This window comes from Salminus brasiliensis, chromosome 14 (assembly GCF_030463535.1).
Source record: "Salminus brasiliensis chromosome 14, fSalBra1.hap2, whole genome shotgun sequence".
Classification (NCBI taxonomy): domain Eukaryota; kingdom Metazoa; phylum Chordata; class Actinopteri; order Characiformes; family Bryconidae; genus Salminus; species Salminus brasiliensis.
The window spans coordinates 24,754,679-24,776,445 of NC_132891.1; the positions used below are offsets into that span (position 1 = coordinate 24,754,679).

The 21,767-nt window shown below is 43.7% G+C and overlaps 1 protein-coding gene across 3 annotated transcripts in view; it reads right to left on the reverse strand.

The window, feature by feature from the left end:
- The window catches only part of lama5 (laminin, alpha 5), a 90,591-nt gene extending 69,648 nt beyond the window's left edge, over positions 1-20,943 (reverse strand). For all 3 annotated transcript variants that reach the window (XM_072656437.1, XM_072656436.1, XM_072656435.1), the window contains exons 1-2: positions 20,446-20,943; positions 17,700-17,852 (exon numbers count right to left, since the gene is read on the reverse strand). In XM_072656437.1, coding sequence (XP_072512538.1) covers positions 17,700-17,852; positions 20,446-20,733 — 441 coding nt within the window. In that variant the 5' untranslated portion in view covers positions 20,734-20,943. The remainder of the gene's footprint in view (positions 1-17,699; positions 17,853-20,445) is intronic.
- Between the last annotated feature and the right edge of the window lie 824 nt (positions 20,944-21,767).

Below are 21,767 nucleotides of genomic sequence, written 5' to 3' on the forward strand. Positions count from 1 at the left end.
AATGTAATACGTTGTAATGATAACTTCATTCTTTACAGACAGCATGCAATGATGCTAACATCCTGTAGTTCACTGGCACACTAAATCTGAAGTGGCGTTCACAGTAGGTATGCATGTGCAGTTTAACAGTTGACAATTGGTTTGTATAGTCTATAATTAAGTGCAATCTAGTACTGTATACATCTTTGAACTAATCATTGATTACAAAGAAAATCAAAGGATATTGTTAAATAAAAGCAAATCAATACATTTCAGCCAATCAGTCCAATACTAATGTGCATATTGGGGTTGTGTTTTGTAATACGTCATAATGCAGGGTTACTATTCAGTTTACTATTTTATTGCGATAACGTAAACATGGCGATGCGTGTATTGCGATTTTGTTAATTTTGTTAATTAATTTTTTTTTTAAAAAAGCCATCATATGCACAAAATATGCATAAAAAAAGAAAAGTTTACTTTTTATGCCACCAGAACAGGGTAATCAGAAGGCAAAGCACAACTGCAATCTAACCACTGTTTTTTTTTTAAATTATTATTAAATTAATAAATAAATAATCACCAACTTGTAAACTACCAATTAAACATGTTTGAGAATCGACACCGTACTGCAAAACATATTGAGATGCTTCGATGCAATATAAAATAATATTTTCTCAGTGTATATTAAGAATTCTACAAGGGCACTGCTTTTAGAGCCGGACCATTGATTTCATTTCTGACCTTTTAAGGTGTTTCTAAGCTGTTTGGTAAAGTGACACCTCACCAAACAGCTACATTCCAAAGTAGGACTGACGGGCAAACGGCGAAGTCCAGTAGGTAAACAACAAACACAAACACCCACAAACAGGTGCGCCATTCTTTCCAGCCTCCTGGCTTCATTTTAAACGCCGGAACTTTTGGGAAGCAATAGCACACTTTCAGGCATGCCTGCACTCCTGCTGACCTAAGCAGAGAAGAAAAGCCTTGTGTGTTTCAGTGATTACTTAATGATTGGTGTATGGAAAGGGGAAAAAAGGTCCTATCAGTCCTCAGGTGTGTGTGTGTGGGGGGCTGTCATTGCTGACATGTGTGATCATGCTCCATTTCCTTAGAGGGCTGCAAGCTGCACTTATGGGGAACTGGCAGCTCAGGTATGTGTGTGTGTGTGTGTGTGTGTAGGCCTGAGGGGTGCGGGTGGGTCATCTGTTCACACCTGCTCTGGTTGTCGGTCCCTGCTCCTCCCCTTCTTTTTATCCCCCTTCTGCCCTTCAAAGAACTCCTGAAAACCCAGACCTGACTGAAGTCCACAGCCTGACCTGTTGGGCTGATCCATTTAGCTGATATTACGGGTCCTCAAGTTTCTCAATGGCATCATCTTTTCCACCAATACTACCACCACGCAGGAATGATTGTTGGGAAGGGAAAAATTAATTACTCCATATAAGCTGAGTCTATTAAATGTAGGGGTTCTCAATCGATTATCAAAAACACATTTTTATTAACAGTCCACATGCAAAGATTGGTGGCAGACGGTGGTTCATCTTGTGCTGCATTTAAACTCCCAGATCCCACTGCTTTGACTGCATACAAATAACCTCCTATTCACAGATTTTATACAAATGAAATCATAAATAGAACACAATATCCTGTTTACAGTATCCCAGTATCCCTCTATTTAGATGCCAAGATCCCCCATTTACTTTCCCGATACTGATATGAATATGTAAATCTTGAATGTCACTGATAACGACTACAAAAACCCCACAATTAATGTGAGCATCACAATCTTAATATTGCTGCATCCATGCTGCTAGCAGGCCAACACTCCTGTGTTGCACACTACTTAAATTGTACCCAACAACTACCAAAACAACTCAACTAGCCTCATTTGACACTGCTGGCTCGTTTGTTTGGAGAATCTCGATGAGGCTGCCAGTCTTTTGCCGATTCAGAGGATCCAGTAACATGGAGTCAGAGAGCAAAAGGCGCGAAAGCAATGATTTCCAAACATCCCATTCACTGCTGACTTTCAATAAAAACAGGTGAGGCCCAGAGTTCCTAAAATGGGAATGACTCAGGGTACAGACCAAATTTTGACCATATGACCATAAAATTAGAGACAACAATCTACATGATCAGTTACTGGATTTTCTAGCTTCTTAAAATGGGTCAGTGAGGGGAGAAAAAAGAAAAACGTATATAGCAGTCAGGCCTTACCGGGGCAGGAACTGATTAGAAGAACCCTCAGCAGAGAGACCGAATTTATCTGAGAATCGTGGATAAGCTCACTCAGTTGAGCAGACCTGATGAATGCTGCCGGTGTAGGTCTGGGGTCCTAAGTGGAGGGATTTGTGAATTCCAGGCAGAATTAGCAGCATGTCTTAAATGTCCCCATCACCTGGACTGGCAGTCTGCTTAACATCCAGACTGCTTTCAACATGACCTTTTTCTTCTTCTCGTCCATCAGTCTCTGCACCAGCGTCTGCCCTGCTTTACTTTTAGCATATCAGAATTTCTTCAGACACTCATCAGTGGGGTTAACATGCTTTACCTTCTTTAGTCGAACCACTGTGTTGCCAAACAGCCTCGGCTCTTCATGGCATGGAGTCCACAAGGAGCGAGGATCACTGAAGTCATTGTCATGTTCATGAAACCAGTATTAAGACCACTGCTGCTTTGTGACATGGTGCGTTATCATGCTGGAAGTAGCCGTTAGAAGATGGGTAAATTGTAGCCATGAAGGGATGCACATGGTCAGCAACAGTAGTCCAGCAGGCTGTGGCATTCACACAATGAATGTATTGAATCTGTATTAAAGGACCTAAAGTGTGCGAAGAAAACATTCCCCACACCATTACAACCACCTCCACCAGCCAGGGCCGCTAACGGAAGGCAGCTTGGGTCCATGAATTCAAATTCTGACCCGATCATCTGTGTATCTCAGCAGAAATCGAGATTCATCAGGCCAAGGCTTTGTTTTATCAGTCTTCAACTGTGCAGGTATGGTGAGCCTGTGCTCAATGCAGCCTAAGATTTCTGGTCTTGGCTGACAGAAGCACTCAGAGATGCTTTTCTGCTCCTCACAATCGTACAGAGTGCTTATCTGAGTTACCATAGCCTTCTTATCAGCTCTAACCAGTCTGGCCAATCCTCTGTTGATTCATCTGTCGCTCATCAATGAGGCGTTTCTGTCTGCAGAACTACAGTTCACTGGATGTTCTTTTCTTTATTGCACTATTCAGCAAAAACTCAGCTGACCGCCAATGAAACGTGAAGCTAATAGATGCACCAGGAGCATTTGATGTCGAATAAAAGGATGGTTAACTGAGCAGCACTCATTAGGCCAGACTAAGACCCTTTGATGCCCCTGAGCAATGCCTCGTCCCCATTAGGTCTGCAAGCATAATGCTCTCCCCGTCAGACACCACTTAATCACCGATGATAACCAAAGACCTTGCAACAAAGTTGGTGGAGACCTGCGCTATTCACCCTTAGCATGATATCCAGCCCCTCTGCCGGGGCCTTGTTGAGATCAGCTGGGAAAGCAGATAAGAGACCATCAGCTCCCATGCAAACGTCCTACAGATACACTATATGGACAAAAGTATTAGGACACATTCACTGTGTCTTCCAAAATTGAGAGTGTTTATCCATTCAAAGAGTGCAACTGTCTATACTGTCCAGGGAAGGCTTTTTACTACATTTTGGAGCATTGCTGTGAGGATTTGATTGCATTCAGTGACAAGAGCATTAGTGAAGTCAGGATGTTGGAAGATCACCATCTCACCTAATCCCAAACTCCATTGGATAGAGCACCATCATTCCAGAAAACACACTCTCAGTCTCACTGCTCCACAACTCCATGCTGTGTGTGCATGTGCATATCTGTGTCAATGGGTGCAACCTAAGGCAGCCAAATGCATTCATTTAAAAAATAAACAAAATCAAATAAAATAAGTGCATTTGCAGGTAAAACACAGAACTCAACTGAACTGAAGATTTTTTGGGATATTATATTTATGGCTGGATTACTAGTATGGTGTGTTAACAGACGGACCATCCACTGATCTTTTTATAAAAGATATACAAAATGACGGCAAACGTTGCATTTTTTGGAGCAATCGTTTGGTAAACCTGATCAGCCATCCAGGTCACCACTATGGTAGACTTGGTCATGTCCATAAATGTGGAAAGATGGCTTTCATTCTAGCACAATCACCCTTTTAAACAAAGTTATTTGATATATTATAGGTCCCATATAGTCAAATGCAAATATGTACAATGAGGGGTTTGAATGGCAGCTGTGAAGCTGTGGTCAGCAGTTGTGGGCTGTCTCTTCTCTGCTTCCACTCCCTGTCTGTTCTCTTTCTCTGGCTTTTTTCTAAATTCCCCATGCTGTCCAGACACGGTTAATTAGATACCCCTGCCTAAGTGTCTTATCTCTGTCTCTTCCATCTGCTTTCTAACTAACACACATGCACCGTACTCTGTCTGTGTGTGGGTGTGGAGGTGGTTCCCACCACTCCTGTGGCCTTGAGCCTCTACAATCTCTGTGAAGCCTTGATGCCGAAAAACGAAACACACTAAGGAACCTACGAACTCTAGAAGGCAGTCCATCATCAGCATGGGAGTAACACACACACACACACACACACACACACTCATAGATAGAACAAACGAGAAAAGAAGGAAAAGGAGAGGAAGGAGACATGATGAGAGAACAGGGGAGGGCAAGGAGGAGAAACAGAGAGAGTGGGAGAGACTCCAAGATAAAGAGTCTGTCCCGGAGAGGAAACTGACCTCAGACTGGACACAGATGAGAAATAGAGAAACAGAAGGACAACAATTAGGAACGCTGAGACCGTAAAAGTGTAGAATGGAGAAGAATGAAGTGCAAGAGCAAAAAGGTGTGTAGATGAGAGAAAGAGAGAGAGGAAGACAAGAAGATAGAATTAACAGGAGGAGAGAGAGAGAGAGAGAAACGCAGAGAAAATGGAACACTGCCAAAACACCTAACTAGCAGACAGAGCCAGCTGTCACTTCCTGGTTCTGGTTCAAACCCGCACTCTCACACAGGGATGCGCTCACACATACACACACAAGCATACCCTCCAACAGCGTCAGACAAACACGCTTGACTGTAACACAACCCTTTCACTGCTAAAACACAGACAGCATCACCAGACACCTGGCCCCACAAAACACTCACCTTCTGTCCAACAGCTGGGCGAGCTCCACAAAGCACAGCCCATAATCATAACCCCACATTCTGCTTGTGGAAAAGTACATTTCACACGTTTCTCCATTTTTACAGCCATCCAAAAACCTTCTTAACTTTCAAAGGAAGTCCATGTAAAAAGATTTCCAGGGCAAGCATTTCTATCAGTCTGTTCATCACAGGAAATAGACACAGACAACTGGCAGATCCAAATTATGGTCAAAAACAGCAAACAAACGGAGATACAAGGTGTTGGCGCGACCTTGATTCTGAAAAGTGATGAAAATCAGGCTTTATTGGCCAAGCACATCACAGTGCATCACAGTAACAAGCAGAAGCGTCACCCTTGGACTACCTCAGACCTCCGTACCTGAGCTCTACTGCACATATACACACATATATCGTATCTATGAATACAGCATTTGGCAGCAAGCAGCAAATCATTCTTGATCCATGCAGAATTCCTGACTCTACACATCTCAAAAATTCAAGAACATCTCCCCTCCTGGCATGGAAAACACCAACCCGTCTTGGGACCTTTTTTTTTTAAAAGCATGTGCTCTCCGGAACGGAAACTGAATTCATTGGTGGCAAATTACCAGGCTGTCCCCAGAAATATCAAATCCAGGACCATTTCACCTGCTTTGTGTGTATCCCTGCTTCCCCTCATTCAGCCCCATTCACCCATCTGGACCGGTTTATTTAACATGGAGAGCAATAAAACACTCCCCATGCACTTTATTAACACCTACCCTTCATTTCCACTCGCTGCCCAGTTTATGAGCTACACTTACCTAATATTGTAGTTTCAGCCTAGATTTATACTATATACTGTAGCCCTGTTATTCAACACTGGCCAGTTTCTGACCACAGGGCTGCAGTTGACATTATTATACATATTATATGCGGTAGTGGACCATGCTCAACACAGTCTTCCACTGACATGGCAGTGCTGGAAGCACTGTGGTGCTGCTGGAGTTGAGAATGGACCACCATCACCATCATCAATATCCATCCAAGAGCGGCTCTGTGCTCGGAAGCTGACCACTGAAGAAAGACTACAAGATGGGCTAGTCTCCGACTGTACACCAGCAGCTGAAAATACATGTTCAGCATTTCTAATGAAGTGGCCAATTAGCATACGTATATACTTTTGCAGGGTACTGCCATAAGATAATCCTTAATTAGTCCCACAATAGGGAAATTCTGTTCACATTACCAGCCTCATTCGTATTTAAGGGGATGAACGAACGAACTTGCACTCAGAAACTGGACCCAGGCAATTTTACACCCAAACAGGCCTATGTCCTGTGGGCATCTGCATGGTCTACATGAATCCCAAATGGCTCTTTGTTAGACATATAATGCCTTGTTTGGTATTAGAGACCCTATTTTCTTGACCAGCGTTATGTGGGATTTAGATTTAGCCCATCCACATGGGACAGATAGGTTTGCTAGTCCACTCAGCTCAGAAAACATCCAATCTTTGTAACATCAACTACCAGAACCTCCTGTTACAGTAATCTAAATAAATAACGCCCAACAGGCTGAGCCATCTCTGAGTCTGCTCTGATCCACAACACCAAAAATGAAACTGTGAAAGCAACAACAATGTAACATGGCGATCAATAGAATTTTACAGTCAATTAAAATGAACAGGAAATTAACATGTTAATCGGTAAGTCTTGGGTTCCTTTAAGCACCCTAGAGATGCTTTCTTCATTACCTGATCAGCCCCTAAAGCTCAGAAAAAGGGAGGTACGCCACTGAACGCCGCTTGAGGGCGAAGGGAGGAGGGAATGGTATTTATGCCCCTCAAACGGCACCCCCTAAGCAAAGAGGACCCCTCCTCAATACCTCGTTCACCTTCCCCTCCCCTCTCACGCCCTTCCCAATGGGCTATTGAGAGGATGAAGGGCCAGAAGAAAGACATGGAAAATAGTTAGTGTTGACCAGGCAAAAACAAACATTTACTCTCTCATTAACCCGGCGGGCTCTTTGTTGGCGTTCTCTTCAGTCCTTTTCGCCTCTTTCACCAGCACACCCCACCCACTCCCCCAAGCTTTAGAATAACAAGGACACAGCAATCTAACATTAGGGTGGAATATGCAGTGAGAGCAAAAGAGAGAGAAATAGAGAGGAAATCAGAGAGCCAAGCAAGACGTGGGTTGCACGTATCTGCTGTACGCTGAAAGCCCCTTCTATCTGCTCTGATGAAAAATTCACTAGGCCTAATCATACAGTCATGTAAAGGGGGGGGGGGGGGGGGGGGTGAGACAGTCATCAATTCCCAAAACCTCAGACTGTGTTCCAGGCCGGTTTGTCCAGAGTTTTCAAATGAAGCTGTTGTCTCCCTGCAGAATACATTAGCACTCTTTTTTTAGCCCGACTTTATAATGGCTTTCCATTCAAAGAGCAGGCTTATGGAACTGGCCTACTGCATTTAGTCACAGAGGGTGACTAACCAGTGACTGGTGCCTAGTGAAGGATTCAGTGAAGGACATGAATCCATGTTCACACACAAAAAAAAAGCACACAGGGTCTGTCATTGTTTGTCACTGATGCAGATCTTCAAATGTCTTGCTTAGTCAAAATACCCTCACTGCTGCCCTCAGGATATCTAGGCCCTGTATGCTGGTTCACGCTCTGTATAAGAGTGTGTTGTACTGAGCTTATTTTGACTGTGTCAAATGGATCTGAGATGTCAGGGGAAATTTCTCTTTTACTGCATTGTGTTCCCTCAGAGAATTACAAGCTGAGCCACCAGCTGCTTTTTATTGAGTTCAGTGGTAGACTGACCATTTTGGTCCTGTCCGGATATTAATCACCATCACTTACACCATAACAGAACAAGGGAGGACTAGGTTATTATAAATCTACAGTAAATGCATATGCATACAGTATAAAATCGTGTTACTGTAACTAATATGTAACTAATATCATAGCTGTGGGCAATTTGGGCAATGGGATTTTGAAATGTTATTTTTCAGCTAAATGTCACCTTAGGTTGGAAAGATGGGGGGAAAAGTACCACTGGGAGTACCACTGCTACCCTCAATACATTAAACTGTATCTTTCCAAAGACAGCTTCTGATATAAAGCATTACTGTACATTCACAAAATCTTGGGTTGATGAAGTCTGAATAATAATACTAATGTCGATTACTCATGAAATCATGCAGACGGAGGTGGTGATCTGGACCTGTAGTCTTAACCCAAGAAGGCTGATTTAATGTAGATATAATTAGCCAAACTTAGAACAATTATAAGCAGAACATTCTCCCACCTTGAACTGCCTGGTCAATGGCACCCGTCCCCCACTAATTTGTGTGTGATACTTAATCTGCAGGCCTGAAGGGCAGTGATAGGTTTGGGAGTGTAATGTGTGAGCCAGTCGCCTTGGTGAGAATGCTATCTCTCCGGTGGTGCTCAGATAAGGCAGGTCACAATGCAGGGGCTGTATACACAGCCATTGAAAAGCCATGGGGCTGCTCTTTGTTTTGGAGCCTGTGCGCCACGCACACACACACACACACACACAGGGCGGTGAGAGAGGGGCCATGGGGAGGTGGAGGTGAACAGGTTTAGTAGTAGGTTTGTTTCTGTTCTACTGTGCTGGAGGATTTTACAGGCTGTAAGGAGCAGGCCTCAACATGCTTCAGGATTTGCTTTCAGGAGTTCTGAGCGCTGTTTGAACCCCCTCCTCAATGACACACACATAGATTACTCATTTAGGTATGTGGATAGACCACATTAAGACTTCTTGGGTTATCTTTTAAATGGAAAGGCACATCCTGTAAAGCAAAACACAGTTCCTTACACACTAACATACTCATAAGGACGCGCCTGCCTTAGCACCGACAGCCATATTTGGATGCCCTAGTTGCCTAATTGAATGCTTAAGCATCTTGTAGTTAACTGGCGAATACAAAAAGCCTATGTTTTGCCCTACGTATACTTTTCTCCCAAATACTAACAGACAGGGGGGCACAGCGATACTGGAATTGTGGACCGATGGCAATATCCCTACATTTTCACAGGCTCAAAAGTCATTAGACAAATTAACAGGACCATAAACATAAGGATTGTTCCGGTAATTCAATGCAAAACTCTTTCCAGTCATTGATCGCCTGGTGTCTGAAACCCATGGCATCACCAAATGCTATATTGTCCTCTCTTGAGATGCTCTGCCAGGTCTTTACTGCAGCCACCTTCAAGTCCTGCTTCTTTGAATTGAGGTCAGATCTTTGCTTTCAGAAGATTTTAGGTCACTTTTACAAGCAGTTACGTCATCAATAAAAACAGTGATCCAGTTCCACTGGCAGCCATACATGCCCATGCAACAACAGTGCCTCCACCATGTTTGACAGATGGTGTGCCAGGCTTCCTTCTTTCGTTCGTCTTCCCATCACTCTGGTACAAGCTAATCTTGGTTCATCTGTCCAAAGAATCTTATTGCAGAACTGAACAGGCGTTAAAACACCTTAAATTACAGCTGAATGTCTACACCTCGATGATTGTAGGAATGCGTGACTGCCCAAATACCTCTGGACCTGACTGGAATACTGTTAAATAATGTATAGTTATAGACGTGGCCTTACTTTCACCAACTGAATCAATTTAATGTGCTGCAGTGTTTGCTGGCTTGTAGAACATCTGTAGCACTATTTCTATAGACAAAGTGGTTCCATATTTGGGCACGTTGCTGACTTCAAAATGAAGCACAACCTCAGATGTACAGTTTATTTGCTCGTTTATTGTTTTTCCAAAGCTGTCCGTGCACTGACTCTCACTCCTCCTAATTGCTTGCATACTGCCTCTTGTCACACTCCCTTTGCGTATCTGCTCACATCAGCTCCCTCCCTCTCCTTGAACTTCCAAAGCTTCACCCACTTCAGCTGATTCTTTGCAGAGGTCTACAGAACATTCTTCATCTTTGCTTCTCCTTCTGCAAGAGCAAGGCGACCGATGGCCCGTTCTGATATGTATGAGAGGGAGTGACGGTAACTCTGAACTGCTCGACAGCAGCTCTGGCCATAAAGTAGATAAGACCAGACTGCTGAAGATCGAGTAATGAATAGTGAAGAAAGACACGATGTGAAAAAAAGAGAATCAGCGCTACTGGTGGACTGGTGGATTTTTTTAGCGGGTGTGTGTATCATTAGAAGTTTCTGTGGCACGTGGAGTATATACGCACCTATAGGCACCGTTTGAGCACACCAGGAATGTGTGACCAAGTCAGAGATGAAGAGAAAAGGTCAATGTGAAAGTCTGGTCAATTATTTTCAGAGAAGCAGGCTGAAGGAATGCAGTGAGCTGGAGTTCATTCTTCAATCTATTTAAACAGCAAGAGCAAGGAGCCCACAGCACATAGTCAGTTACAGCCGAGTAACAGCTTATATGCCTTAGTTTACTCCAAATCTACATATTCTTTCTGTGCTTAGAACAAAGTTAAATTTAAGGGTAAATGGGAAAAAATTAAGTAGCTAAATCTTAAACATAAATGCAGATTCGAACTAGATCACTAGTTCAAATCCCGGTCATGCTGCTAGCCATCAGAAGCCAGGACCTGGAGGAGCACAATTGGCCTTGCTCTCTCCAGTGTGGGTAGCTGGCGCTTTCTCCCCACGTACACTGCGCTTTCCCCTGAGCCCCTGGTTGCCCGGTGATGTAGCATCAGCGGAAGTTCTGAAAAAGAGGCACTGGCTGGATATCATACACAATGCTCCCGACACTGGGAGGGGGGAGGCCGGCACACACGCCTTCTCTGACACGTGCGCTGCCAGCCGGAGCTTCCTTTTCGAACTGACGGCTCTGAGGAGCATGGTGTACCTGGCTCTGATGCACGCTAGTGTCATCCAGAATCGCACTGTAGTGGGTTGGGTAATTGCTGATCCAAACTGGGATAAAAACAAATAAGTGTTTATAAATGCAGATGTCCGAGAACTGTTCCTCGTCCAAAAAGAGTGGTATGAACCAGCCTTTGCAAACTGTCCTATTTCCTAAGCAACGTCCAGTGGAAATAAAGCAGAAGCCTTTTCAAAGACTTTAATGAGACAAGTGCTTTCTTTACAGGGGGGTTATCGTGTGTTTAGTGTCAAGGGCGTTTAAATTAAAGCTGACAACATAAATAAAGGGGGAAACGGCAGTGGTTCAGCAACAAAACAGTCAGCGGCTACACTGTGATCTACCACTGAGGCCAGGAGAACGAGGGGCCTATGGTTCAAAATCCGTCATGAATACTGTTTGAAGCTCGCCCTGAAACAGACAGACAGACAGACAGTGGGCTCCCTGTTCCACGTACGTACAAAAGCTGAGGGCACCTCAAAGAACATCAGATTCCTTTCTGATGAGCTGGATGACTGATTCTCGAAGTGGCAGAAAGCTGGGCGACGGATCACTCTCCTGAGCCATGAGGCTTCACAACTCTCTCTTATTAAGGTCAGCAAGTTCTGCACCATCTCCCTCTCGCTCTCTCTCTTGCTCATAATCACTGTATACGCGAACAGGCCCCATTTTCCTGTCCAGTAAACACCATTAAAAGGAGAGAAGAATAGTTGGGAAAGAAATATGCAGGGTGTGAGACACACAGAGACGACAGTTTTAGTTCAAACAGTAGAAAAAGGGGAGTGGAAGAACTGACTCAGAAAAGGGCGAGATCGAGAGATAAGCTTGTATTTTGGACAGTACACAGAAGTGGCCGTTAACGCTGGCGGTAAAAGCACTTAACAGTGATTTTATAGGAATTCTGCTTAAGCGTGGCTTCTGAACTTTAAATCTGTACCATATCGGAGTCCCACTCCTTTATCTTCTTGCCAGCGTTTGTTTTTGTCACTGTTTGATGCTGAAACTGAAGCTGCGGATCTGAAGCTGCTGATCCAGAGCTGAACTGAACGTACAATAAGCTTTTGGCCAAAACTCCAGAGGCTGAACTGACGTTTAAGGCTTTTGGCCAAAACTCTTATCAATTTTTTTTATTGCCTAAGCCTTTTAAAACGAACAATATTTTGTGACAGCAATATTATAATATTATATAGGTAATATACTGTCCATATCAGTATATCAATACATGTGGAAAACTTGTCCAGCCCAAAATCAGCACTGAGGAGTACTATTAGAACCAGAAAAAGGAAGCACCCAGCCTATTCTACTGTTTTCCCATCAGTCAGCAAGAAAGAGAGAGGCTCTGAATAGCAACAAGTTTCCCTCAATGGCAGGAAATCGTAGGTTCCTTACAGTTCTCATGGTTGGCATCATGCCTGCCTGTGCACATGGCACACAATGGGGCACTTTAGTTAGAAGAACAGTCAGAAACTGCACACACACATTCATACACACAGAGGCACTCTTAATACCAACACTGCTATTTTAGCCCACTGCATCACACACAGGAAATGGGAACGAGGTGAGGCAGCAACCTTCCTGTCTTGGGATAAAGACAATATCATAAAAGTATCATTTTGTTATATCTGACATGTCATGTGTCTGTGTGACAGAGCAAGAGAGAGGATGGGATGGTGGTAGGGGACATTCTAAGGAGGCTGAAGCTTCCAAAGCCTATGCTAGTCCATGTCCATATCTGTATCACCCCTAGCAAGGATTTAAGACAATTCCTGGTGACTTCCATAAAAGGTCTTAGGGGGAAGCTAATCACTAGTAGGGTTAAGAGACTGTTCAAAATAGGTACGGCTGCTAGCTATCGTTCACTGCAAGTTTCACTGGGCAGCTTATTTTAGTTAAATTAGCCCTCTCACAGGTGCCACACCAACCATTGCTCACAATGGAGAATCGGCTCTTAAAACCCAACATTACAGTATGCAAGGAAACCCTACAATAACGGCAACTGTAGATTAGATTGCCTGTAATTAGCAGTGTTGCACCGATACCGATACTGTATCAGTATCGGCGCTGATACTGGCACTTACACACAGTATCAGTATCTACAATAAAGAGCACCGATACCATAAAGTTTACTGACGCCGTCCTTTTTTTTTTAAACATAAAAAATTTGGTTTGCATATACTTCCAAACCAAACATTTGAACAGCCAGTCAAATAGTTATTACCATTAAACAGACATTTAAAGGAACTTTCGGCACATTATCTTTCCAAAAGTTGAGTTTAATCAGCTTGTTTCAAAGACACACACTGAAGTTTGGTATCTTTTTACATTTACATTTTCATTTAAGGCATTTAGCAGACGCTCTTATCCAGAGCGACTTACAAAAGTGCTTTGCTATTTACTTAAGAAAAACCTTAGCTAGTTAGAATAGACTAATAATAATACCTAAGTTTAGACACAAGTCAATAAGATGACCACTCTACTATTTGCCCAAGTACTCTCGGAAGAGGAGGATCTTCAGTCTGGGTTTGAAGACAGCGAGCCGTTCAGACACCCAGGGGAAGTTCGTTCCAGTTCGTGCCAGGGCAGAAAAAAGCCAGGACGCTTGTCTTCCATGGATTTTGAGGGATGGCGGGTCGAGCCGAGCCGCACTTGAAGCTCGAAGGGCTCTTGGTGCGGATCGGCTTTTGACCATTGCCATCAAGTACATCTATCGAGTATTTAAGTCAGAGTTGGTATCTGTATCGGTATTCTGTATCGGCAGATACTTCTGGAAAATCTGGTATTGGTATCGGAAAGGTGGTATCGGTGCATCCCTAGTAATTAGACTTACACTTAAACCTAAACTTAACCTAGCCTTAACCCTTATTCTTAAGCTAAACTTAGCCATAAGGAAATGAGGAATCACTGATATCAGTTCACTCAGCTCACTCAAAATGTCAAACCTGGAATGTGTGGTTGGTGTGGCGCAACAGATAACACCACTACCTGCCACTGAGCTACCACACCATGTGGGAGGCTGGGGTTCGATTCCCGATCTGGGTGACTATGCTGTGCTACACCAATAAGAGTCCTTGGGCAAGACTCATAACACTACACTGACCCACCTCTGTAATATGAGTTACCTTGTAAGTCGCTCTGGATAAGAGCGTCAGCTAAATGCCGTAAATGTAAACAGAATTTCATCCAACATTATCTCGCAACACTGTTTTCCCCCCCAATTCTTCTTCAAGTACATGACAATTACATTGTGTGAGTACTTATGTATAACTGACACATCTAAACCTTAAGAGTTTGAAACCAAGGCTGGTTTGGATGGTCAGACTTACAAAACTTGTCCTCTTTCAGCATCCGTCTGTCCATCTAAGATAACCCGATGAGCTTGGAGAAGCACAGTGGGTGTGATGGGAAAGAAGAGACCAGCGCAACATAAAAGAACATTTATGAGAAGAGCTATAAAACATACAAGGAAAGAAAGGCTTACAACTCAGCTCACGCAGCAGAGGAGGATCTTTCATGGGTCTGCTTTCACAGGAGGCAGTCTATTTATTTGGTCTTACCACTCAAGTCGAGTGTATGCATGTTTTCCTTCAATCTACTCATTTCCAATTCCCACCCACAAGCCAAGGGTCTCCCAGTCATGTGATGCTACCAGGGCTAGGAGGAGGAAGGCTAGCATGTGCTTCCTGAAAGGTCACCGGACAGAAACGGCATTAGACAGCTGAACGCGCTTGGAGGAGAGGACTAACTGCCAATTTGCTGCTGTGGCTAGCATTGCGTTTAGTGAAGGGGGGAGAATGAGGGTCATTCTACCCACCCAGAGAGTAATGCTCTCAGACTCCAGACCACAGATGGCTTGCATATTGCTAGAAATGAATAAAATACAGTAATGCAAAACAATACAGTAGTTATTGATTGCAAATGGTACTATAAAACATGCTCTTTGAAATTGAGACAGTACATTTGTGTTCATCTGTAGAAGAGGAGACATGTTTTTGAACAGTAAATCAATGAAGCAAATAAAATAAATATATATATATTTATATTTTATTCAAATGTGACTATATTTACTTCCATTTTATCAGTAAACCTAAAGTAAACACTATACCACTTATCTTGCAAGCACTTAGTAACACCATAGCAACACCACAGCAGTCACCTGGGATACCACAGCAACAGCCCAGCACCACTAAGCCACACCACAGCAATGGTGGACCTAGGATTTTAAAGCAATTACCTTGCAACACCATAGCAACCACCTGGAATGCCACACTAACCAGCTGAAAACACTATAGCTACCATGTAGCAACAGTCTAGCAACTGTCTGTGTTAAAGAAATGTACCTTTCTAGTTTGAGAGAAAATGGTGTGTGATGCTGTGTGTGTGTGTGTGTGTGATGCTGTGTGTGTGTGCGCTGTCGTTTCAACAGCAGGTGAGCATTCGACAGAAAGCTTTTGGAAGGGGGAAGCAAGGGTGGACAGAAGGTGTGTGGGGTCATTTAAGCCGAAGAAAGGAAACAGGACAGAAGAAAAGAACAGAAAGAGCGCGCGAGAGAGAAAGAGCGCGAGAGGGGGGAAAGTGCAGGTAGAGGGTAGGTAAGGGGGGTGATTCGGGCTGTGTCTCAGTGCAGGTTGAGGCAGAGATCAGATTAACGAGCTTTCTAACATTCCAATCTCTTTCCCCTGCTCCAAGGGTCAAGAGGACCCTGCTATCTCAGCTCCACACACACACACACACACACACACACTAACACTTCACCTGCCGATACATGCACACACACATATATTTTAGAGCTGGGCAATACAACAATATTTAATCGTATTGTAAAAAATGTTGTTATTGTGATAATAATATGTTTTTCTGAATTATAAATGGATGTCCATCTCTCTCTGCTTTGATCAATCAGCCATGTATGATGGCCCTTGTATTGCTTTTTAACAAGCTGGTTTAACTGACACTAAAAAAGACACCTCCCACATAAAAGAGCACTGCACAAAGGCGGTCACAGCCCCCTGCGCCCATTCAAAGAGCGAGAGAGAGAAAGAGAAAGTGTGAGAGAGAGAGAGAATTAAATAGGTCTCAGCTTGCCACTATAGCTGGCCCACTTGGCAAAGTGGGGCAACACAAAGTCCACGCAGAGTCCTCGTTCATTAGTGCAGCGTGAGTTAATACTGAAAGCCCAGACCCAGTTAGCATGACGACACGCTCACTCTACATCCTACAGCAATTACACTCCTTTTATCCAAGCTTGTAGATGAGCTCATTCTTCGGTTGACAAAAGCAGCATTCCGCACAACTGCGGTCAGCATGTTAAGACCATCTAAATGCCCTTTAGTAACCCTTTAAAGTTGCAGTCGTCACTGGAGACAGTGAGCAGAACTGAAACGAAGCCTACAAACATCAGAAGTGCCGACCATTCAGACGTCTGAGGGTTAATTCTAGTCTACAGTGTGTCAGAGTGGAGGCTGATACAGTTCTTTAGCAGAAAATATGACACGCAACCATTTATTAGCTTCCCTTAGGCGACATCTTGAGCCCTAGCAAACCAGTCCCTGCCTCCGTCCCTATGAAATCTGCAGTCCGTTTGAAGCCCCAGAGTCAAAGGAAGCTGGCCTTTTGTTGAAGAGCATTTGCACAACGTCAAACAAAAAAGCTCTTCAATGCAGTCAAGCCGCCTCTGCCCTCTCACTCCCTGTCCATTGCCGGGTCTCTGCAATCCTATATGCTGCGGAGTGTTTTGGCAAAGGCCACAGGGAGTGATGCAGGAATGTGGAAAATTAATAGGTGTGGGAGAACACAGGTTTTAGACCAGTGACTCTGTCGAATGGTTCTGAAGGGCACTTGCTTAATTGGCTCTAAAAAAGGAGCAGACAACATTAGAAGAGCTCAGCTAAAACAATAGTATTAATAAGGTGGAATATGAAATGTAACATGTCCCCAGTAGCTGTGGACATGCAGTGCTCCCTGGATCAGGAGCTCAAGTTCAGATCCACCCTTGAAATTCTAAACTACACTGCAATCCAAACAAGTGCCTGGATTTGACCACAGTATCAGGTAGCATCTGTGTCATTATGATCACAACACAATGAGAGAGACACAGAGACAGAGAGTGTGCCTGCGAGTGGAGGGAGGGATGGAAGGAGGAAGAGAGGAGACATGGAAAGAAAGTATGAAGGGAAAAAAAAAGAGAAGAGAAGGAAAGGGGGGGGGAAGAGACAGACTGAGTGAGACAAAGAGAGAGAGAGTTAGAGACACAGATAAAGAGAGCATGATAGAGAGACAGATAGAGAGACTCAAAGATAAATCAGAGAAATAGAAACAGACAGAGAGATAGACAGAAGCAGAGAAACAGAGATACTCGTGAGTGAAAGAGACATACACAGAGCGACCATAGAAACAGAAACAGTCAGAAAGAGACTGGGGTGGACAAATAGAGTGAGACTAAGCTACTCTGAGAAAGAGAGACAGACAGTCAGCTAGAAGGTAGAGAGAGACGGATAGACACAGATAGACTGAGATACTCAGACAAAGAGACACATACTGTACATACATATATATATATATATATATATATATACACATATAGAGAGAGAGAGAGAGAGTGAGAGTGAGATACTCAGACAGACAGACCGGTTGAGACAGAGAGAGGGGAGCATACCTGTCCCAGGTCCAGGGTGACGTTGACCTGGTTGTATTCAGCACTGCGAGACAGAGGAGGACTCTGCCACCATCGCTCTGTGCCATCGATGGCGTTAGTGATGGGATGAGCTCGGTTACTGTCCGCTGAGTCACATGTGTCACAGTATTGACCCTGAAAACACACACACACACACACACACACACACAGGGACACTCAGTTCACAGGGTCCTATTGTTCCTTTATTCTTCAGGCATCACAAGTAAGCAAAACCCCAAACTCTCTTTCATGCTAAGAGTTATGGACTCCATTCCTGCCTTCTCTGGGAAGAACTCCATTACAAGGCATTCCGCTGAACAGCCTTAAGCCAGGGGAAAATATCCGACATTGCAATTTTTTTAAACAATTCAACACTACGGGCCAATTCCCCAGAAAGGTATTAAGCCAAGTCTTAGTCTACAGAGCATTCTGAACGGTGATTCTCCATTAAAAGTAAAACACAGTCTAGGACTAAGTTAAATCCCTGTCTGAGAAACCGGCCCCCTATGTTTTAAACGCTCAGTTTAAGCACAGCAAAAAGGGCGAAACGGTTGTTTAAGTTCTTGTGGGCTTCTGCTCACTCACATTATTGTTAACTTGAGAATATAGTAGAAACCGTGTAAATTACAGTTCTAACAGTTCCTTCACCCAGACCTGGAGAAGAGTGGTATTCTGGTACCATGCGTCTCTGAGGAGTACTATAGTCTAGCGTATAGGAATTTCAGTGAAAACTCCATCGGAGAAAACCAGTTACTCCCTTCCTAACACTCCCCATACTGGTTTTAATTAACCACAGCACACTTGCACAAGATAAATGCACTGTTCATGCCTCATAGTAAATAATGAACTGGTGAGAAAGGGAGTGCGGCTGTAATTAATTATTAACGACACCCACTTTAACATGTGTGTATGCAAAAATACTTACACGCAAAACATTGTCTCATTGCACAAATATACTCCTGCTTTCAGGGATGATCAGAAATGATGAAAGTGGAAATTACAAGTTTACGTGGCTATAACGCCCAGAGCTTATTTGCTGCTCGATCAAACTGAGCTGTTCTTAAATACAGTCAGACAGTCAAACAAGATGTTTTCACAGGCCCAAAAGTTATTGGACAAACTAACAAACTTTATAATATAAGCAGTATTTTTTTATATATATACAATTGGCCTCTGGGACCCTTGACCTTTACCAAATGCAGTTTCCTACCTTGAGATGCTTTACCAGGCCTTTCCAGCAGCATGCTCAACTGGGACATTTAAGAACATTTCATTTCTTTGTTTTGCGAGGTTCTTGGATTGCTTCTGTGCTTTGTTTTGGGTCATTATTCATCTGTACTGCAAGGCGCCATGCAATCACTTTTGCAGGATTTGGCTGAATATTGGCAGAAGGTATAGCTCTGTAAACCTCAGAATCCATCCAGCTACCCCTAACAGCAGTTACATCATCTTTAATCAACACTGACCCCAGTCCTATTGGCATCCATGCATGCCTATGCCAAAACAGTGCCTCCACCATGTTTAACAGATCTAGTATTGGCTTTATTTGAATCCTGAACCTTCCCTTTTCTTCTCTATCCTCAAGGTAATCTTGCTTCCATCTGTCCAAGGCATCTTGTTCCAGAGCTGGTCAGCCTTTTTGTTTTTTTTTTTAGATGGTTTCAATCCATCAGGTCTTAAAAGCTCTCTGTTTTAAGAGGTGTTACCAGTGAGCTGCATCTTGAAGTAAACGATCTACTTTATTTGTCTTCTATGATCTTCCAGTCTTTTGGTGTTGCTGAGCTCACCAGTGCATTCCTTCTCTTTTTACCAAGGTACCCAGTTGTTGATAGGGCTACTGCTTAGGTTTTTGTAGCGTAATGATGGCATCCTTCACCTGTATCAACACTTTTGCGAGTTAGCAATTGCAATTGCAACCTCCAGACCTTCTAAATTTGTCATGACATCCAACAGGCAACACCTGACCATAAAACCGCTTGTCTGTTAATTGTCCAATTATTTTTCAGCTTGTGAAAATGGAGGGCCTCTGTAAAAGGGTCTGTGTGAATTCAATTAAACCAAACTAAAGCTGAAAGTCTACTCTTAATCTTAACTGCTTCATTTCAGATTCACTGCGGTGGTATACCGAGGCAAAATTATAGAAACAACGGTCACCGTCCAAATACTTATGGACCTGACTGCATATGCAAACAAATGTAGCAGCAGTCAAAATCTTTCAGAGTTTGGCACAGTTGGGGGATTTCCCTGCTCTGATTCACCAGCTACTTCACCATCTGGCACATAACTGGATCAGGTGTGTAGGAGAAGGCAAACCACCAAACTGTGCTGGAGCCGAGCCCTCCAGGAGCGAAGGTGCCCCCCTGCACGGGCGGAATGCCAGAAATTCCTTGACCTGAGGCAAGGGAGTCTCAGCAGTAACGCTGCACTAGGCTCCTAGTTTACAGCTTACAAACTTTAGACATTTTCACTGACTCGCCAACAACCAACTCACACACACACACACACACACTTGTACACACACTACCGCAGCCTGTTAACGCTGTGAGGAGGCTAGGTCTCGCGTCTAACAGGTGTTACAGGTAACAGGTAACTCTAATAAACACAGCGAATAAAACACCAGAAATATTTATCTATCCGAGGCAAATAAAACTTAGTCATGTAAAGTTTCATTCACATATCCACGACTCCTCAACACTGCCGTTGTTAAAGCTAGCTACTGAACGCTCACCTGGATGGTCTGGCTCGGGTCCCCCGACACGGGCCCTCCCACCAGTTTGCAGTACAGGTCCTGGAGGGCTCGCCCGGTCTCGTCCTCCCCGCAGGTGGCCGTCGCCGTGATTTTGGTGCCCTCGGCCAGGTTGAAGTATGGCGGGTGGAGGCTAAATCCGTTCACGCCGTTGGTCGGCAGCTCCTGCGCCTGTAAACACTGAACATGGAGCGCTAACAGCGCTAAAAGTACCCGGGTGAGTTTGTCGCCGGCGGGGAGAGACCTTCCCCCGGCCGCTGCTCTCGCCATCTTCACCTGCGGGCAGTGTTTTCGGGGTCCAGCGGCGAGCTGAGGAGGTGAGGCGGGGAGGAAAGACGGTGTTCGCCGGAGAAGAGTCAGAGAGTGAACATGAGGGAGAGTGTCCTGCTTCTCGGTGCGTTTCTGTGGGTCTCCCCCGGGTGAACACACAAACCCTCCTCACTCAGACAGACAGCCAAAGTCTGTGTCTCTCTCTCTCTCTCTCTCTCTCTCTCTCTCTGTCTGTCTGTCTCTCTGTCTCTCTCTCTCTCTCTCTCTCCCTCTCTCTCTCTCTCTCTATGCAAAACGGAGACCAATGAGCTCGTGATGCGTCAGTCTCGCGCCCCTTCATAAGGTCTCCTATTGGTGGAGCTGGGAGTCGAGTAGCACTGATTCGTTCATCAGCTGAAGCGCACCTGACTGAACGCTGTTCAAAAGTTTGGACAAATCCTCTACAAACGTATTATTATTATTTTATTATTATTATTATTATTATTAATTATTATTTTTTTGCATTAAACTTGGGAACGTTATAAAATTGAACAAAAATGTGTTTTCTTACTTTGTACAACTTGCCAATATATTATATTATATATAACAAATAAACAGTAATTGGGTCTCTAGCTTTATCGTTGCTTTATCGTCGCTGTCTAATGAAAAACACACATTGCCAAAATGGTGACTTACAGAAGGCAAAACTGATCTTAACTTCTAATGAAGGTCTGTGTAAACTCTTGAGTTTATTCCAGATACTTTAGAGCATTTCTACTGGTCCTGAGTCATTTACACAGTGTACAGAAGCAGCTACAGGGTTCAAATGATGAAGAAGAACAAAAAAACAGACAATAATTGAGATACATGGTTTTCATTGGACAGCAGTGATATGCTCCAACGTTTGCCTATGACTGTATGCTTAAATATATGAATTATAAAATGCAAAGTTTGTGAATTTGTTTAAAAAACCAACAGAGTTTTGATACAGTCTCCACCATATGGTACAATATGCATATGCGGCATTGTCAGAATTCAAGATTATGTAAAGCTGC